The 18,535-nt window shown below is 45.2% G+C and overlaps 1 protein-coding gene across 4 annotated transcripts in view; it reads left to right on the forward strand.

Annotated features, from left to right (window-relative positions):
- Window positions 1–18,535, forward strand: part of CARMIL1 (capping protein regulator and myosin 1 linker 1) — a 300,801-nt gene that overhangs the window by 176,074 nt on the left and 106,192 nt on the right. For all 4 annotated transcript variants that reach the window (XM_039257306.1, XM_039257307.1, XM_039257309.1 and 1 more), the window contains exons 13-18: window positions 220–323; window positions 2,902–2,979; window positions 3,114–3,190; window positions 4,550–4,654; window positions 9,466–9,535; window positions 18,209–18,290. In XM_039257306.1, the coding sequence (XP_039113237.1) occupies window positions 220–323; window positions 2,902–2,979; window positions 3,114–3,190; window positions 4,550–4,654; window positions 9,466–9,535; window positions 18,209–18,290 (516 nt within the window). The remainder of the gene's footprint in view (window positions 1–219; window positions 324–2,901; window positions 2,980–3,113; window positions 3,191–4,549; window positions 4,655–9,465; window positions 9,536–18,208; window positions 18,291–18,535) is intronic.

The raw sequence follows: 18,535 nt of genomic DNA on the forward strand, positions 1-18,535 counted from the left end.
CTGTCTCTCCCTCCTGCTCAGTGAGGTGGCTGTGTCTGGGACTAACCTGTTCTTCCTGAGGGAGTGTCAAAAGAAGACAGTCCTACCTTTTCCGGATGGTGCTTGTGGGTAACCTCAGTCCTGCGGTTTGATGTGGCTGCTTGGGGCATTTGTAGACACTCCCAAACCTCATTTTGTTCCCTGGAGTGGAACTGAGCCCGGATCTTCTCCGTGTTGCAGGGGTGAATAGCCTTTCTCAGTCACTCAGTGCCAACCCGTTGACCGCCACCACCCTTACCCATCTCGACCTCTCAGGGAACGTCCTTCGCGGAGACGACCTCTCGGTAGGTTTTCCTTCCCCACAGCCACGTTCAAAGATGCTGTATTCCAGAAACCTGGAAAATTTTCCAAACATGGCTTTTCTCATCTCCCCGTATGATACTTTCAGATCATTTAGTTATGAGCTTATGAACTGTTGTAGAGAAGCATTCCAGAGCCTCCCTTAATTAAATGTAGTCTAGCACATAGATATTTTTACCCCCTTCACTTAATGTTGCTGAAGTGTAAATTCTTTTTGGATATATTTTTTTTTTTCTGAAGGACCTTTTTTCTCTTCATTTTAACCATTATTGCACCTATTAAAATTGTCTGATAAGAAAGACTGGAAATGCAAACTGAATGATTTCATCATTAAATAATATTGTTACGACAGGTGGCTGTTTTAATAGTTCGCAATTGAAGGAAGATATGGGGATAAAGTCCTGTCCTGTGTCCCACAAACACAGTAGGGAGAGCAGAGGGTCGGGAATAGATTGGGGCCACTCTTGAAATAAGTTTGAATGTGAGGCAAAACGTTTCCCCTCAATGATAAGATTTTTCCTGCAGCTGAATCGGTAATACAAACGTTTGGTAGGTCTTACTGCTAACAGGTATGATTAGGTGCATCGGGTATGATCTCATGGTCAGGTTCGGGGAGTAGTCCCGTCCAGTCACCACGATAGAATATGTTAGAAGGAGTGCTCCCTCAGCACTGGAGGCGACCTCAAGCGTGTATCTTCGACCGACATTCATGAGTGGCCTACCTCTCTGTGGGGGTGAAAAACGTGAAATTCATTCTTATTTCTCTCATGTGTTACTTTCCCTCGAAGGCAGGGAATGTTGCTACCATCCCTTTCATAGGATGTTTTCCCTCTGCCTGATTCTTGAAGTCATTTTAAGCAATATTGTTTCCTGGGGTCCTATGACTTCTTTTTTTTTTAATGTTTGTTTATTTTTGAGAGCGTGAGCCAGGGTGGGACAGAGAGAGAGGGGGACAGAGGATCTGAAGCAGGCTCTGTGGTGACAGCAGTGTGCCCGACGCAGGGGCTCGAACTCCCGAACCGTGAGATCATGACCAGGGCTGGAGTTGGACGCTTAACCAGCTGAGCCCCCCAGGCGCCCCACCTGGAGTGTCACGACTGTTTCAGTGTATTGCCCCATCTTAGTCGTCGCCTTCAGTGACGATTCGTAAATCTGCCCCTTCCCAAGTCCGATGTGAAGCTGAAGCCACTAGCACGTGACGGTGACAAAGTAGAGGACTAGAGAGAGCGATAAAAGAGTCCGAAGAGTAAATAGGAGGACTCTGCTAACGTAGGGGCGTTAGTAGTCACTCCAGAGAACAGAGTAGCTCGGGAGTTGTTGGCTGGCTGGAGAGGCCCTTGTCCCAGCCTGCCTCTGGGGAAGAAGTGGAAGGGTGAGGCCTGGGTGAGTGGGAGGCGTGCGGCAGTGCGGGGAGGGGCTCACCCGGCTGGCAGCCTTCAGCCTTTGGGGCCAGCAGCCTCGCAGGACCTGCCTCTTTGGAGAAGGGTTGGCCAAGTAGGGTCTTGTCACCAGTGGAGGGTGATTAGAGCTCCCCCAGCTGGTGGCCGGGAGTAAAACCACAGGCGAAGCCTGAGAGAAGTGGCGATCTATACAGAAGTGAGAGCAAATTATTTTTCTCAGAGCTTCTCATAATACGGCCTGGTGTGTGTGTGTCTGTGTGTGTGTCTAGTGACAGTACTTATAGGCTAGTCATTTGCTTTTCTGAGTTCCTTGGTAGAGAGGATTTTTCTCAAGCATCATACAGCCCAGCTGCCGCACTGTCTTTGCTGAGGACGAGGGCATCTCAGCATCAGCTTGTTTGTTTTTGCAAGGACCTGGTGGCACCCAGTGGGGCACAGGACAGTTTTGCCGTTTGCCTGGTGGCAGGAGCTTGGACTTGGTCGGCTCTTACATTTATTATTGTGATGGTCTTGCCCAGGAATAAGGAGAGACTTTAGGCTTTATTGTGACTCCTTGACACCTCACGTCTTAGCTATATGTGAGATTAAAAAAAAAACCCAAAACAAACCTAAATGAATAGTGCCATCAGACCCTTTCTTGTTAGATTTTTGGAAGTAACTAAGGATAGAAACATCACTGTGTTTGGACAGAAGAGAGTATAGCCCGAAACCATCATACGGATCAAATTCCAATGAGTGGATCTTTGAACATTTCCAAAGTGATTAGCATTTTGATAGGGTGAGTGCTATTCAGGTGGGGTTTTAATCTCAGCAGTTAAAATTAATTAGCATTACTCCAAAATTATAAAAATGGAGCTAATCAGGAAAACTAAGTCATGTGTAACAAAAAAGACTTTGGTAGCCAAGAGTTCATTTGGCCCCCCCCCTTTTTTTTTTTAATTCAAACATTATTTTAAATAGTCTTCGGAATTTTGCTCTCAGGGAAGGCAATGGAATGACATGAAATTACGCTAATCCTCTTGGGAAGAGTAGAGAATGGATACGGGAGAATGCGGGCAACTTCATTTTAGAATATTTTGTGTGTGTGTGTGTGTGTGTGTGTGTGTGTGTGTGTGTGTGTTTCCAGATCCTAATGTGTTTGTTTTCTGTTTTTTATTTCAAGTCCATGTACAATTTCTTGGCCCAGCCGAATGCCATTGCTCATCTGGATTTATCCAATACCGAATGTTCCCTGGACATGGTAATATTTTCTTATCTTGCTCTGGCGATCTCAGAACAGCTGCTTAGGTGGGATACAGAGGGCCTTCTCTCTAATAAAATATTCTCTTAGATCGAGAGACATTTGAAACTAAGAGTGCCTTCTTTCTTTCTCAGGTCTGTGCAGCTCTTCTCCGAGGGTGCCTTCAATATTTAGCTGTGCTCAATCTCTCCAGAGCTGTCTTTTCTCACCGGTATGGGTTTGTACCTGCCATTGCTGTCACCTAGGATTGCCTTCTTCTCAGAGAAGGTTGTAGCGAGATGAAAACGGAGTGATAAAGGATGCGCGTTGTGTGTGGAGGAAGGTGACCTTAAACCATCATCTGTGAATATGAGCCTTAAAAATGCAAGGTTTTGTTGTATCTTGTATCACGCTAGTCTGATGTTCTCAATGGCCCCAGTTCGCCCATGTGACCCGTCTGATAACTGCCACTTATGTGGACGGGCACTCTCTCTTAATACAGTACAAACTCTTTAAAAAAACTTTTTTTAATGTTTAGTTATTTTTGAGAGAGAGAGTGTGTGAGCAGGGGAGGGGCAGAAAGAGAGGGAGACACAGAATCTGAAGCAGCCCCAGGCTGTGAGCCTTCAGCGCAGAGCCCAACACGGCTGGAAGTCACTCACTGTGAGATCATGACCTGAGCCGAAATTGGATGCTTAACCGACTGAGTCACTCAGGCACCCCCAGGACAAATTCTTTTAGAAGGTACTTCTCAACAATGAACTTGGAATCAAGTATGAACAAAGAGGATAGCCATCCTCAGACGCGTGGGTTTTAATTTGTATAAGTGGAGCGCCAGCCCTCACTTCTACCTTCCTGATGGAATTGTTTGCAAAATAGGGAGTTGGATTAGAAACAGCAAGTGTTCACACACTTAGACTCTGGGATCTTGCTTCTTTAAACCCCTCATGGTGTGACGTTGACTCTGCCTTCTTTCTGAGATGGAGCATTTCTCCTGTGATAGCAAGGGGCACATATTTGGGGGTTATAGCCATTTTCTTTGGAGTTTTGTCTTTATTCTAATACTTGACCTGAAATGATTAGGTTTGTGGAATGGATGTAAGAGCCGGGCAGGCTTTCTATGTTGTTCCACAGCTCAACATCAGGTCATGTCCTGTTATATTGGAGGCATGTCGCGTCCAGAAGGGTTGCCAAGTGCGTGTTGCCATCTGTAATATTCGATGCCACTCAGTGGGAAAGCTCTTTAAATTGTGAAATATCAACATCTTTGACTACCAGTTTCTTAAAAATTCACACTAGGAGACCTGTGGGTAAAACACAGTGAATTCGTTGGCTACAAAGAATAGCGACAGCTCTAAGGACTTGGTGAAATGTCTTAACTTCTCTTACGTCATTCCTCGGATGGGGTTGGCTGTCTTTGACTTTGAGACATTTTGTTTCTTTTTATCTTTAAATGTCTACCAAAAATATGATGGATCCACGGATTATTTCACAGAATCCAAATAACCAGCAGGGAATTTTGCTAATCTGGGAGCGGGGTGCCCGGCCAGATGGGTCCCTGCTCCTCTGACTGTCCCGTCTTGTTTTCCAGGAAAGGAAAAGAAGTGCCCCCGTCCTTCAAGCAGTTTTTTAGTAGCTCCTTGTCTCTGATGCAGCTCAACCTTTCCGGCACCAAATTGTCTCCTGAGCCCTTAAAGTGAGTGCTTCGTTCATTTTATTCCACAACTTGTTTTTGTTGTTGTTTTTTCCTTTTCAGATTTTTATTTCAATTCTAGTTAGTGAACATACCATGCAGTATTGTCTGCAGGAGTAGAATTCAGTGATTTATCCCTTACAGACATCACCCAGTGCTCATCCCAAGTGCCCTCCTGATACCTCCTCAGCCATCCAGCCCACCCCCCACCCACCTCCCTCCATCAACCCTCAGTTTGTTCCCTGTGGTTGAGCATCTCCTGTGGTTTGTTTCCGCCTCCCTCTCCCCTCCCCCCCCCCATCCTATAGCTTTTCAAGTTGTTTGTTATTATGAATGTGCTTGAGGGGAGGGAAGGAGACACGAACTCCTAAGACAAGACAGAGGAAAATGGCTTTTTCATTTCAGGACACAAAAAGAAATCACATTCTTTTTGCTTACATTGTGCACTGTTGATATTATTGCATCTTCTGTGGAAAAAAAAAATCTTCCTTTGGTTTGTGACCTTGGCAGTTGTCAGTGACTTTCTATAAAAGTTATGCTCCCACGTATCATTGCCTTTATATTAACCTCTGTTCAGCCCATTTGAGGTATATTTGTGTGTGTATGTATGTGTTTTAGTTAATATTTATTCGTATTTCTGTTAAGCACAGTAAACTCTATACACAGTGTGTACGCAACAGAGTCGGCTTTTAGGTGCTGGGGTTTGTGAGTTATCTAGGTTGGCACGGGCTGTCTGTTTCGGGTTTTTACTTGGCAGGCATCTTCGGTTATGGGGAATACCCCAGGGGAGGCCTGGTGGTGACGTTAAACTCTTGAGCTAAAATAAGGTTTGAGGATAATTTGTCATCCTTGAAATCTCTGTTCAGCATTGCCAGCAATAATCAAAAGGGCTATGGAATCAAATTCTCTTTGAGTCTAAAGAACATATTTTCAAGTCATTACGAGGGAGTACATTGTCACATACTCTCAAGGGCACGGGCAGATTTTTCCTTTCCCAGCTGACGTGTAAATCAGCACTTATTTTTTCCCTTGGCGTTGTATGAAATGTTAAAATCAATGTCTGCTGTTCATCTTACTAGAAAATTCATCTGTATCTAAGTTGTAAATTGCCCGTTTTCTTTTTGAGGGGGGTGAGTTCCTCGTGGTGGTGGGTCACGTGACACCACAAGACCAAAACAGTGGGGGCCTCTAAGAACACCAGCTCTAGGCAAGCGCTAAGAAAACAATCTGACGGTATCGCAGGCCTTTTTTTTTTTTTTTTTTTTTAACACATTGAATTAATAGATTAGAGTCCATAAATGTAAGAGCTGCAAATAGTAAAAGTCTCACTAGGAGGCTATTTGTGTGGATATTAATAAAATGAGCAGAATCAGTATCTGAAGGGGGACCCATGATACTTCGCTCACACTCATTTACATATCCGTTCCACTGATGTTTATGGCGCGCTTCCAACGTGGCGGGTACGCGGAGGGCACAGGGTAGAAAGCAAGTGCAGTCTTGACCCTTGCCCTCGGTGTACCTGAGGACAGGTGCGTATGCAAAACCGTTTTCGTGGCGGCGCACGTGGCGGTGCACGGCAGTCTCGTTCTTTCCGTGTTCTCGACCCCTGTGAAATACAGAGTAGCTCTTCGTTGATTAGCATAGTTGATTTTATAGAGTATTTCTCTATATGAAACCACAGCCTTGGATTTACTCTACTGTTTGATATAGAGACTTACAAATATTATACCTCAGTGTCAATTTGTAATTGTTAAGTCTTGTGACCTGTTGTTATTTATGTGAATATTTGATCACCTTCTGTCAGTACTTTCGCCAGCTCTGTTTTACTTAATAAAAGTTTCCGTGTGCGGGAAAAGGCTTCGTGGCTGGAGATTCCCTAAGCAAAATTCTGTACGTACATTTAATGTGCTGCTGTACCTGGGAAAGATAGAACAGAACCCAGGTGTCTGGGGTTCCCTGTGGGGGGCGGGGGTGGCAGAGAGCTTGCGGAGCACGACCCTGAACTAGACACTGAGCCGGCTGCTTGCACGTGGGGGACACCTCAGTGTTGACGGCACTCAGGAGACGGTCTTCCGATTCTCCGTTTGCTATGGAGGAAACAGAGGCCCAGGACGCCCAGTAATTTGCTCCAAAGTCACGGTCGCAGGTGGAGTTTCTGGAGAAGCAGACTTGGAGACAGAGACAACCCGTAGGAGACAGGGGCCAGGCCTTTCTGTTCCCGTGCTGACCGGCCCAGTGTGGCCTGCGTCTGGAAAGAGACGTGGCCCAGGGTGGGGGCCTTTTCTTCAGCCAAGGCTGCCCCCGAGGCTAAGGGACCACACGGGGGTTCTAGGAGGCGCATTGCAGAGCCTCCCGCTGCCACCGGCTCCGTACGTTCCCGTCCCCACCTCGGCCCACTGTGCCAGGAGTGGGGGACGCAGACCCTGGGATCAGCAGCCCTAAGAAGCCACGCCACAGGGACGCTCCATCTTTTGAGAAAAGCGCTCCCAGTGGGGACAGAACAGCATCTGCAGGAGTGTCCCGCCATTGGGGCTCTTCAGAAGCAACCCCGGGGATAGGGCTGCGTGCCTCACAGCCGCGCCCTCGCTCGCAGACCCGTCAGCCACCACGCACCTCGGGGCCTTTGGTGAAGAATGTGGAGGCGCCCGTCCGTGTGTTCGCTGGTCTTCACAGTGGCCAGGTTCATGTGCGTCCCGAGATCGCTCCTGCTCAGAGCGAGGCCTGGGCTCCGAGTTACCGCTCGCGCCTCCTTCCCCTCGTCACTGAGCTTGGCGCCCTTCTTCACCTGCACCACCCGCTACCCTCCTCCCCGTCTCCCTGGCTCTGGACTTCTCGTAAACCATTCCGTGTGCTCCTTAGAAACTGTAAGTAGCACCGCATCGCCAGGACGGGTGAAAGTAAATACAGATTCTTCTCGTAGCCAGTGGTGCACCGCTGCCGGAGGCCTGGAGGAGACAGCGGTGAAGGCGGTTTTTCCATCCCTGGGTCGAAAGTCATCGCACTTCCCGCTGTAGGGTTTTCCCCGGTGCGTGCTGGGCTTTGTCGTTGTCGGGTTTGGACTGGTTCAGCTGAGGGCAGCTGCTGTTGGTGATCTGTGTTTACCGGCGGCTCGGGAGCCCTCACCTCCTCATCCCTGGCCTTCTGTTTTGTAGTTAAGGATCTTGAAGTGCATTGTTGTTCTCTCTGCCTTAATCTACATATGAGAAAAGTAGGAGGAATTTCCCTTCCATGTAACCATTGTAAAACCATAGTGTTAAAATAGATGGCTAGGTTCTAGAAAACTCAGCCAACATCAGAACTCAGAGGGACCGCTTTGGTCACCGGCTAACGCTCCCATTTTGCTGCTGAGCCCCAGAGGCAGGAGAGAGCGGTGACCTGTGATGTTAAAGCCACCCCGCTGTCAGCACAGATGTGGGACCTCTGGCCGGGGCTTGTGCTTCTAGGTCCTAAGTGCTTTGAGCAGCTCAGTACTACTCCCAAGAAGGAAAGGGGAGAAAGGCACTTTTAGGGAAAGAGAAGCTATTTAAAAATTGACCAGGAACATGCGTGCAGAGATGTTCCCAGCCTCTCTCGTCGGCCTGTGTTTAGAATAAGGGGCTGGTCAACTGGACTAAAGAGAGAAGAAAGGTGCTTCCCTCCAGCCTTCTTCCTGACGTCCTTCTCACCGGAAGCTGCTGGACAGGTGGGCTCCATGCACTGCGGGACCAGTCGCTCAGTGGATGGGGCCAGAGAGTCACCCCAAGAGGGGACCGCAGAGACTGTTGTGAAAGAGGTGCCTTCCCACCTGGCCTGTGCCCCGGCGTATTTCTGGAGTATACTGGGTGCAGGCCCTTTTCCTGGGAACCTTGAGAACAGGTGGATATGCTTGCTGAGCGAATGCCTTTGTTCTGCCCCTCGTCGCTTCCTCCTGTCTGCCTCTTACAGGGATGTGCACACGTGCCTGTGTGCACAGGAGAGGGCAGGAGGCCTCTGGGGCTCACCCGTGTTCCTCCAAGGCCTGGTGGAGACGCTGAGTCCCTTTAGTGTGATTTATGGGCCTGTGGACAGGTGTGAAGTTTTTGCGTCAAGTCTGTTGAAGGCTGTTTGACATTTTGGACTGACTTGTGAGAGTAGAGCCCGTTCATTCTCTTAGAGATGAGATCTGCATGATTAGTCCAGCCTCCGCGTGCGGACGGATACATCCCTTCCACGGTGCTCGTGTGGTTTGCCCCGGGACCAGCCAGGAGTCGCTGGACGGACAGACAGTTGCCCTCCAGACCTGTCTCATGTCCGCTGCTCTTGTGCCCTTCCCACGCCCTGCTGTAGATGCTTAAAAAAATCAAAGCCCCTCTCCACAGACGGTAATTCCCTAGCCTGGGTGCCGTGGAGCCTGACTTCCCCATAACCTCTTCCTTGGGAAAAAACTGGCGTATAGTTTGCTGCTCTGCTAACAAGTGCCTAATAATTTTCGAAGCAACATTAAAGGTGTTCTCGAGCAGATGCAGGTGGGAATCGATCTGTGATGAACACAGCTTAATTTCAGTGTGCAGTCGGGTGTGCTGATGGTTTACGTGCGTAGGAACGACGGGCCTGGCGGCTTGTGTTCATAGCGGGCCTGCGCCGCGCCAGGCAGGAGAACGTTAGAGCATCGTTTCCTCGCTGCTCTCAGGAGGCAGAAACGCAGTTGGCATTGTAGAAATGGAGATGGTGCTTTGACCTGTGATTCAGAGCAGCGTCCTTCCTTCCCTGGGCTTTACTCGGCGGACATACATATTTTGGTGCAAACTGTGTCTGATTTGCAACTAACGTGTGTGTTTTCGTGTTTTCTCCCTCAGAGCGCTGCTGCTGGGCCTGGCTTGTAATCATAACTTGAAAGGGGTTTCCCTTGATCTCAGCAACTGTGAGGTAAGGACGCACTTAGACTATGCACTGGAAGAGACTGTCATGGCCTCAAAACTGCTTTGTCTTTTTCCTGGAAAAAGGGTGATGCTGTGATTCTGGAAGGTATAAATGAAGCAGAAAAACACACATTATAGGGGTGCCTGGGTGGCTTAGTCGGTTAAGCGTCCGACTTTCGCTTAGGTCATGATCTCGCCGTTCGTGGGTTCGAGCCCCGCGTCAGGCTCTGTGCTGACGGCCAGCTCAGAGCCTGGAGCCTGTTTTAGTCTGTGACTCCCTCTCTCTCTGACCCTCCCCTGCTCACGCTGTCTCTCTTTCCTAGAAATAAATAAAACATTAAAAAAAATTAAAAAAAAAAAAAAGAAAAAGAAAAACACACATTATAGATGTTTCCGATGTTTTGTATTTTGCAAGTTTTATCTACAGGCAGCCACGGAACACCATTCAGAAAGTGTTCAGGTGTGTTTTTAATCACTTGGTTGGTTTTTGTGTGTGTGTGTGATTGTTTTTTATTCATTCTTAGTGCCAGTTGCTTGAGTATTTTATGATGAAGCCTTGAGACACAAAACCTATAAAGTAGCTTTACCGTTATGAAGCATGCAACATACAGCATCCCTCGCAAGGGACAGAAGGGAGAGTGACAGACGCGTGTCATGTAACTTGGGCTCAGAGAGTGTGCAAGAGACCGGCTGTCAGGTACATGCTGTGTGGTCCCTTTGGAGCCTGACGTGAGCCAGCCCGTCACACTTGGTTCTTGTGAGGGCCTGAGCTGAGGTCCCTTTGTGCCCGCTCTGGGCCCACTGTTCTTTCCTCCTGGCACACACTTGCCATGTCCCTCTTTGTCCCCCTTTCCGAGGGTCTAGCCCAAGTCCTGTGTCCTTCATGCCCGCATCAGGCTCCTGGGGGTTGATCGGAGTTTGGCCTTTACTAGCTGGGCCTTCCCGGGTGAGTTAGGTGATGCGTGAAGTCTCAGTGTCTATGTCCGCAAAGCAGAGACAACATTGGTGCTTTTCCCGGTGGCTTGTTATGGGGCTCAAAGGAGCCTTTCTCTGCAAAGTGCTTCCTGGGGCTTTTCCTGGGGCATCTGGAACATGTGTGGGCTGTTTGCTCTAGTCATTTGTCTGTCCGGCTTCTCCCCTGAATGCTTCAGCCCTTTGTGATCTTACTCTTTTCTGATCGTCTGCTACTGAATGATGGTGACACTGACACATTTGTTTCTTGCCTAACTGTTGGGTGAGCGCCTGTGAGCTGGCCCAGCGAGGCCGTAGCTTTCCAGAGGATACTGCTTGTGTCCTGTCCTTACTGTGTTTCCCTTAGCTCCTAACAAAATGCCGGGGGCCAAGCCAACACTGAATATTGAAGATCATGCTTGGCTTCTCTGAAAATTCTAGAAACTGGCAAGGGTGAAATGATACCAGGTAAATTGTTAGTGCAGGATTTTTTTTTAATTCTGAGCTGAGGTCAACACCAACTGTGTGTAATTTACCAGTCATTTTGTCTGTGGGGAAAAAAAGAAAAGCCAGAAAGAACAAAAGAATCCCGCAAAACCCCTAAACACCTGCATGGTCAAATTTTAATGTCTCAGTTGGTGTTCTTATATTTATAAAGACAGACCATATAATAAAAATCAAGTCTGGTGGTATGAATTAATTGTTTACCAGTACTTTCTTAAGGGATGTGGCAGTAATAAAAATGTTTGTGTTGGGGGAGGGGAGAAGAACAGAGATAGGACTACACTATCAAAAGAAAGAAAAAAAAAAAAAGCCAGGTGGCGTAAACTTAATTGCTCTGTTAGCTCACACTGAATGAGCAATGACCCAGGTGTTTTACTCTCCCGATTAAATAAATTGGTATCAATATAACATCTTCCATTTCATTTTCTGATCAAAACTGGAATGGACATAAGTGATCCTCTGGCTCCCATACCTAAAGATGAAGAAACTTCAGGTCTAAAGAAGATGAAATAATACAGCTTACTAACGGCAGGGTCATAATGAAAGTATGCATTCCTGATTATTGTTAATTATATAGGTAATTATTAGACATTCTCTTCTCAAATAAGTTGTTGGGTAGCACATGCTCAGAGAGTACAGTGTGACCTGCTCTGTAGCTCATTCTGTCAACGCCGCTGTAATCCTACTGCAAATAACTTCCGAAGACCGTTCTATTTGGTGAACCAGATACAGTCAATGTTTTTGTGGGTCAAAAATGGGGGACTTTTGGCAATTTTATATGGTTCTGCCAAATGGCTAGTAGCCTTTTTCCTTTATAATTTTTTTCTTATTAAGCCAGGAATCCAGATCAAATGATTGCTCTCTGATGGCAGGGCTGGCCATTATGATGACGGTAATTACAATTTCATTTTGGCCATTCCTTTATGGATTGTATGATAACAGCAGTACTGCTGAGGTGGGAGCCCTTAAAACTACCATGGTACCACACTGTCCCACTGTCTCGATCCTTGGATCACAGTCCTGGTGGCCTTGTTGATAAAGTCACACATTATATTGCTGCTCATGGAAATTGGTGAAGCACAGCATTATTTTTCTAAATTAAGGTGTCTTATCACATTTTTCTTCTTACAGACAGGTGTCCAAATCTAACTAGATTTCACTTCACTCCTCTCCATGGTATAGTAAATCTCCCCTGTAAAGTCGTTAGGGGTTATAGCATTATCTGCATAGAATGCTTGGCAGTTTGGCTATTAATTGCTAGTCTTGAGTTATTCAGTATTTCAGAGTTTATGTAGTGCTCTCAGGAAAAGTCTTTCACCGACTCGGGAGTTTAAAATTATGCATGTGCGGGGGCGCCTGGGTGTCAGTTGAGCATCTGACTCTTGATTTCAGCTCAGGTCATGGTCACACCTAAGACCATGTTTGTGAGTTCGAGCCCCTGCTTGGGATTCTCTTTCTCCCTCTCTCTTTCTGCCTCTCCCCCACTTGTGTGTGTTTGTGCTCTCTCTCTCTCTCCCTCAAAATAAATGAATAAACTTTAAAAACATTATGCATGTATATCTGTTTTCTGTTCATGCCCTCTCTAGCTATTATAGACACAGACCCCTCTCCTGTTAATTAGCATGCTAATCAAAATCAGGCAAGAATCTAGCACTTAACATTCCCTCATGATCACATAAACACTCCACCTGTAGTGCTGACGAATGAAACTTGCAGCCCCGTGTCATCTGGGAAGTCATTTCCACAGAGATCACGGACTCAAGATAAGGGGCCAGTAGACCTGAAAGGAGTCACTTGTCTGAGCTGTAATACTGGACAGTTTCTGATGGGGGCACTGCACAAACTCATCGTCCCCTAATGATGCCTCTAATACAACAGCCTGCCCAAGCCGTGGAAGCCAAGAACAAATGTGAAATATGTCAAAGTCTTTGTATATTTACAAGTAAATATTTAATATTATTGTGAAACAGCTACTTGGCACTGATTAATTTTAAAATGATGTTTGCATGGGTGTTACAGGAAAATAAATGACCATCATGTAAGATGGTGGCCGAGTTTATTGAAAGGAGAGAGGAAAGTAACTGTGAAGTCAGAATTAAAAGTGTCTACACAGACTATGTGCCTGCGGGGCTCAGTCGCTTAAGCGCCTCACTTCGGCTCAGTTTATGATCTCACGGTTCGTGGGTTCGAGCCCTGCATCGGATTCTGTGCTGACAACTCGGAGCCTGAAGCCTGCTTCAGATTCTGTGTCTCCCTCTCTCTCTGCCCCTCCCCTACTCTCTCTCTGTCTCTCAAAAATAAATAAATGTTAAAAAAAAATTAAAACAAAACTTTTTTAAAGTGTCTCCACAGATGAAAAGGGAATACAGTCAGTAATATGGTAATAACGTCATGTGGTGTCAGATGGTGACCATGCTTACCGTTGTGAGCATTTAATGTGTGCAATAATTATGTTGTATGAAACAAATATAAAATACTGTGTGTCAACTACACTTGAGTATTTTTTTAAGCGTCTACATAGGAGGCTTAGAGTAACTGTGCAGACGCAAATGAGTTTTGATTTGACCTGCTATTTCCTTCCCTGTTCATGCTCCCCTTTCCCGGCGAGTCCTCCTCGCGGTCCACACAGTATTTCTGTATTTCCCTGAAGGAGGCGTTTCACAGTTATCGGTTCAAATGAGGGAGGCGATTTCTACTTACTGCTATTAAACATAAAAGTAGGACGCAGACATTTATAAATCATGGAGTTGCTTTCCTCCAACACACACATTATTGTTATTTGGAGACTGAAATCCAAGATTTGAGGCTGTAGTCTTTGGTCTGTGGGAGCTCAGTCATGTACTGAAATCAACCTTTCATTTACAGATAACTTCTCAATTTACAGGGAAAACATCTGTGTCTCTTAAGGTGTTACACGTGAATTCTGTTATCAGTTCATTTGGTCTTTTCAGTACCAAAAAGGAGTGGTCTTTTTCTCTAGGAGAAGGATTCCAAGTAGTTATGGGAGGCAAAAGAAGGTCATAACCAAGGGTGGGTTTCGGAATAAAAGTCCCCTTTGGAATCTGGCTCGGCCACTTGGCTTGCCTTCTTTCAGCCTTTGTCCCTCACCTGTGGGATGGAGACTACACTAGTTTGCAGGGACAGTATTTGGCACAGTGTGGACCCTGCATATGGGAGCCATTCCTGGGTGGGGGGAGAGGATTACCATAGCAAAGCCTTATTTTGCCTGCCAGAATTTACAGCATGGGTCAGATTTGCCTTTCTAAAAAGCTTTATTTAGAAGCTTTATAAATACTGTCTTTTCTGAAACCTGTTTTGGAGTCGCCTTCAAAGCTGTTTCAAAGCTTTCAAGAAGGATTAGTCTCATCAGTTTCTAGTCATACCTAATTTCTGTCCCAAACTCGTATCACCCTCTGTGGCCGACTTGCTTCTGAATGGCCTGTGGCCGACCCGCATTCACTCCCAGAGGATAAGGACTCAGCATCCCTGTGCATCTCTGTTCAAAGAAATCTGTTCCATTGCCCTCAAGGTTGGTTCCAAAAGAAGTGTTTCAAGACCGTTTTATATGGTAGTCGCGAAACTGGCGTCTGTCTGTAGTCTCCCCACGTGTCTGTCTCCCCGAACGGGGACAGCGGATCTGTCCTTCTGGCCTGCGTTTAGAAACCTTATTACTTCCTAGTCCTGCTTCAGGAGGAGAACGCATAGCGCTGGCCCTGAATCCTCCCAAGTTTCATCTCCTTCCAAGTGAGAGACCAAGCTCTAAGACTTCGAGCAGAGGCAAAGGCTGATTACAGCTGAGAGTTAGTCGTAGGTCTGGGTGTAGTGCTAGTTCTTCTAAGGAGAGACTTTCCTGCACATTATTCCACAGTTCCGGGCAAGGCGCTTTGAGGAGGCGTTAGAAAACACACACCGGATAGTGACATTTGTAATGAGTAGGATACTGCGGCCAGGGGGTAGACACTTGCGAGGTAACTGCATCCAACCTGATAGCGGTTCACCCAGCTTGGAGGCGAGAGGCAGGTTTACCTTGTGTTTGGCGATCCCTGCATCCCCTCTCCCACCCCCCGCATGGACCAGTTTCCTATTGGGCAGCGTGTGGGCTGCAGAGCAGAAAATGTCTCACCGCAGGAAGCATGTATGAAGCACACAACTGTTCGCACCTTGGAAATGACTAGAGAGATCTCAGGGTCTAAATTGCCTTGTGGCATCACCCCCTGCTAGCAAAGAGGACATTTCGATCCCGAGCTTGTCAAACCATTTTTTGTCCTTGGAGAAAACCTACGCTCTTCATAGTTTTATGCAAGAAAATTTCCCAGGCTAAAAATTATGTGTTAATTGACATTGGGACCCCTGTAGAAGAAAAATGATAATTTTAGGGGGGGGGTATTTTCTATTTAAATCTGTTATTATTTGCTGCATCTTTTTAAATGTCAAACGATCTTAAGGAAGGGCAATGAATCATTAAAAGTTCTCTCTAGATTTCAGTTTTCCTCGGTTCTCTTGTCCCCATTTATGGCTGTTTGAGTATCAGATGCAAGTGCTTGCTTAGAGTAGTATCTGAACTGTTCACCTTCCTTGAGTGAGAGGGCCCTTCTTTCTTGAAAGAAAGGTGAGTTTATTTTTAGCATTTCAAAAAGTATTCCGTGATTCAGTCACATACTCTCCTCTTTGATCTTGCTTTCTTTTAAATAATGCTAGTGTGGGGGATCTAAATGACGGTAATTTAAAAACCAGTTTTACATGCACACATGCAGACACAGCCTCTAATTATGCAAATTCATTTAAAAGGATTTTCGTTTACAGTAATGGAAAAGCTTTTACTGTTTGGGGAAAGCTTTAGCTTTGGGGGAGTTTAGGCATCTAATAACTTGTGAATTCAATCAAATGTTTCCTGGTGACTGCAGATCAGTTATATTCTTAGTTAAATGTTTGATTTTTGTTTTGGGAGCAGAATTTACTTGGCTGTTTTTCTCTTTTGCGGCTTTACATTATTTGCGTCAGAGTCTCTGTTGTGCTAAGTGCTGATAACCTGTTTTCATTTTTTCCTCCCTGGGCTTTCCTTAGCTTGGCCACTGTGTAAGTACCTTACGAGTCAATAAATTAGGGTCAGTTGATATATTTGGTTGTTTCTTAACTATTGGAAAATGTTAGTTTTATGGGTAGATGCTACAAATATTATCAGTCGAGTATTCATAAAGTGAACAGAATTGAGCACTTAAGTATCACCCGTGTTTTCCAGACCTGTAAATGGAATATTTTTACTATATAATAATAACAAGCAGAGATTTTCTTGTAGAAATTTGACTTCTTGGCAGAGGCATCACCAACAGCAAATAATAAAATTATGCGGCCTTAGACACTTATGTTTATCTTCTTAAAAGCATAATTGTTTCATGCTCTGAAAATCAAATTATGTTTCTTTGAAGTGTTTGCCTGAAGTACCCTTTGCTTCAGCTTTGCCACAGTCTGAATCTACATTCATTTCTTCAAGCATGAACAAGCTGTGATCTGGAGTTGGTGCTTCTCAAAACTCATTATGGTGAAGAACTTGATTGTTGTTTTTAAGTTTCCATTCTATCGTAAACCAATACTTTTGCAATATAATAAAAATATTAGATAAAAGAAGAAAAATTTACAAAGATGTAGAAAAGATAAGCCCTCAATTTTTATCACTTGATGCAACAGGCCTAAAATTATTTTTACTAAGGTTTCTGAAATATTTATTGTCAATTTCTGCACTTCTTTTACCTAAGACCAGTAGCAGGAACTTTGCAGATTCCCACCAGTCCCGGGACCAGGCTCTGAGTAGCAGGCTACGGGGGTCAGCGTAGAGATGGTGCGTTAAGACTGTCTGGGGGCAGTTGGGTGAGCCCGAGAGTGCCTGGGAATGCAGCCAGATGTAGTGAAATGGGCCTGCTGACCCTTGGCACTTGCTCTACACGCTGGCTTCTAAGCCCCTCAGCTGTGGAGCTGGTTGCTCTTGGTTTTTCCCGAGTGTGTAGACTGGCCTCCTGAGGAGGTCTGCCTGTCTGTGACACTCCCCTTTACAGTTCACGTCAGGCCCCCCAGAGTAATCTGCTGTCACTGCAGAAGGTAGGAAAGGCTGAATTTAAACACCTCAACTGAAATATTTGTGAATAAAGAGCAGTCCCCAAAATCTGTGCAAAGCTCTGTTTGATACCCAAGCAGCCCAGAAAATTGGCAGCTTTTGGTTCCGGATACCGTGAAACTACTGCGTCTAAAATAGTGACAAAAGGATTCTTTAAATTCTTACATCAAAACTTGAACAAGCACCATTTAACATCATGGTATGGAAGTGTAGATAAATTTTAATTTTTTTGTATCAATAGAGAAACCACCGTGTTCCCTTGGTATATAGTAGGTTACCAATAAAGGATAGCTTCTTTCCCTTATTAAATAGTAAGTGTGCTGCAGAGCAGATGGGCCACAGCTCGGGAAATTTGCATCCTTTACAAGGTAGTAGGAACTCAAATAGTTGCTGAATGGAAAACAAATAGATGCTCTGAGCTCTAGAAATATGCTTTTGGTTTTGTAGAAAAGATGCAAATTGAGTTTTATAGGTTGCCTTTCTCTTTAAAATAAATTAGGTAATGATATGAGAATAAATTAGTTTTGCTACAAGCCAAGCATGATAATATTTTAAATTAAACTAACATGTTTTTCTTCTGTGGCTCAAGTTTATACAGACCATTGCATAATCCCCATCAGCTGTTTACTGTTTAGACCTCATACCCTTTGTGTTGGGCAACTGGAGATGGGTCCTTCCTGAAGTAGTTGACAGTCAACAGGAGTTAGTCTTCATTGTCTCCTTTGGTGGTTTTGCTGTTACTTGGTGGAGTTATACTCTGAAATCTGGAATGAGCAAACAAGACCGTAACAGTTTCTCAGGTGTAAGAGAGATCAGTTAGGTTTCCAGAAGTCAGAAATGAAGAAAATCCCCGTGGGTTGACAGACACTGTGGTCTCTATCTTTCTCTTTCTTTTTCTAGTGATTTCCAGATGTATGTGATGTGGGAAACCTTAGCAATGACCAATGATGGGCTTTTTACCATTGATGATAGCTATTCTGGAGTTGAGAATCTTCTACTGTTTTTTGCCACTGAGTTTGAGACTGTATCTCCTCTTTTTAATTTTTTTTTTTTTTTTTTTGGTTACACCTTGAGTAGGTGACTACTTTACTTTGTGTTTGGTTTGTGTTTCTCCAGCTGAGGTCAGGAGGTGCACAAGTATTAGAAGGCTGCATTGCTGAAATCCACAATATCACCAGCTTGGACATCTCTGATAATGGTAAGTTGGAAATCAGAAAAAACATGGAAATATTGTTTGAAGCAAATTAGTAAAGGGAAAATAGAAAGCCCAACCTAGATAATGCCTTAATAAACATGCTTTTTTACTTCTTGACTAGTTAACAGGGCTTTAAATTCAACAAAATTTATTTATGGACTAAGTCTGTGCCAAAGTCTTAGTAAGTTCATACCATGGCCCAAAAAAATAAGACAATTAAATTAAAAAAAATTGTCATCAGAACTTTG

Source organism: Hyaena hyaena, unplaced genomic scaffold (assembly GCF_003009895.1).
Source record: "Hyaena hyaena isolate Hyena2069 unplaced genomic scaffold, ASM300989v1 scaffold_614, whole genome shotgun sequence".
NCBI classification, from domain to species: domain Eukaryota; kingdom Metazoa; phylum Chordata; class Mammalia; order Carnivora; family Hyaenidae; genus Hyaena; species Hyaena hyaena.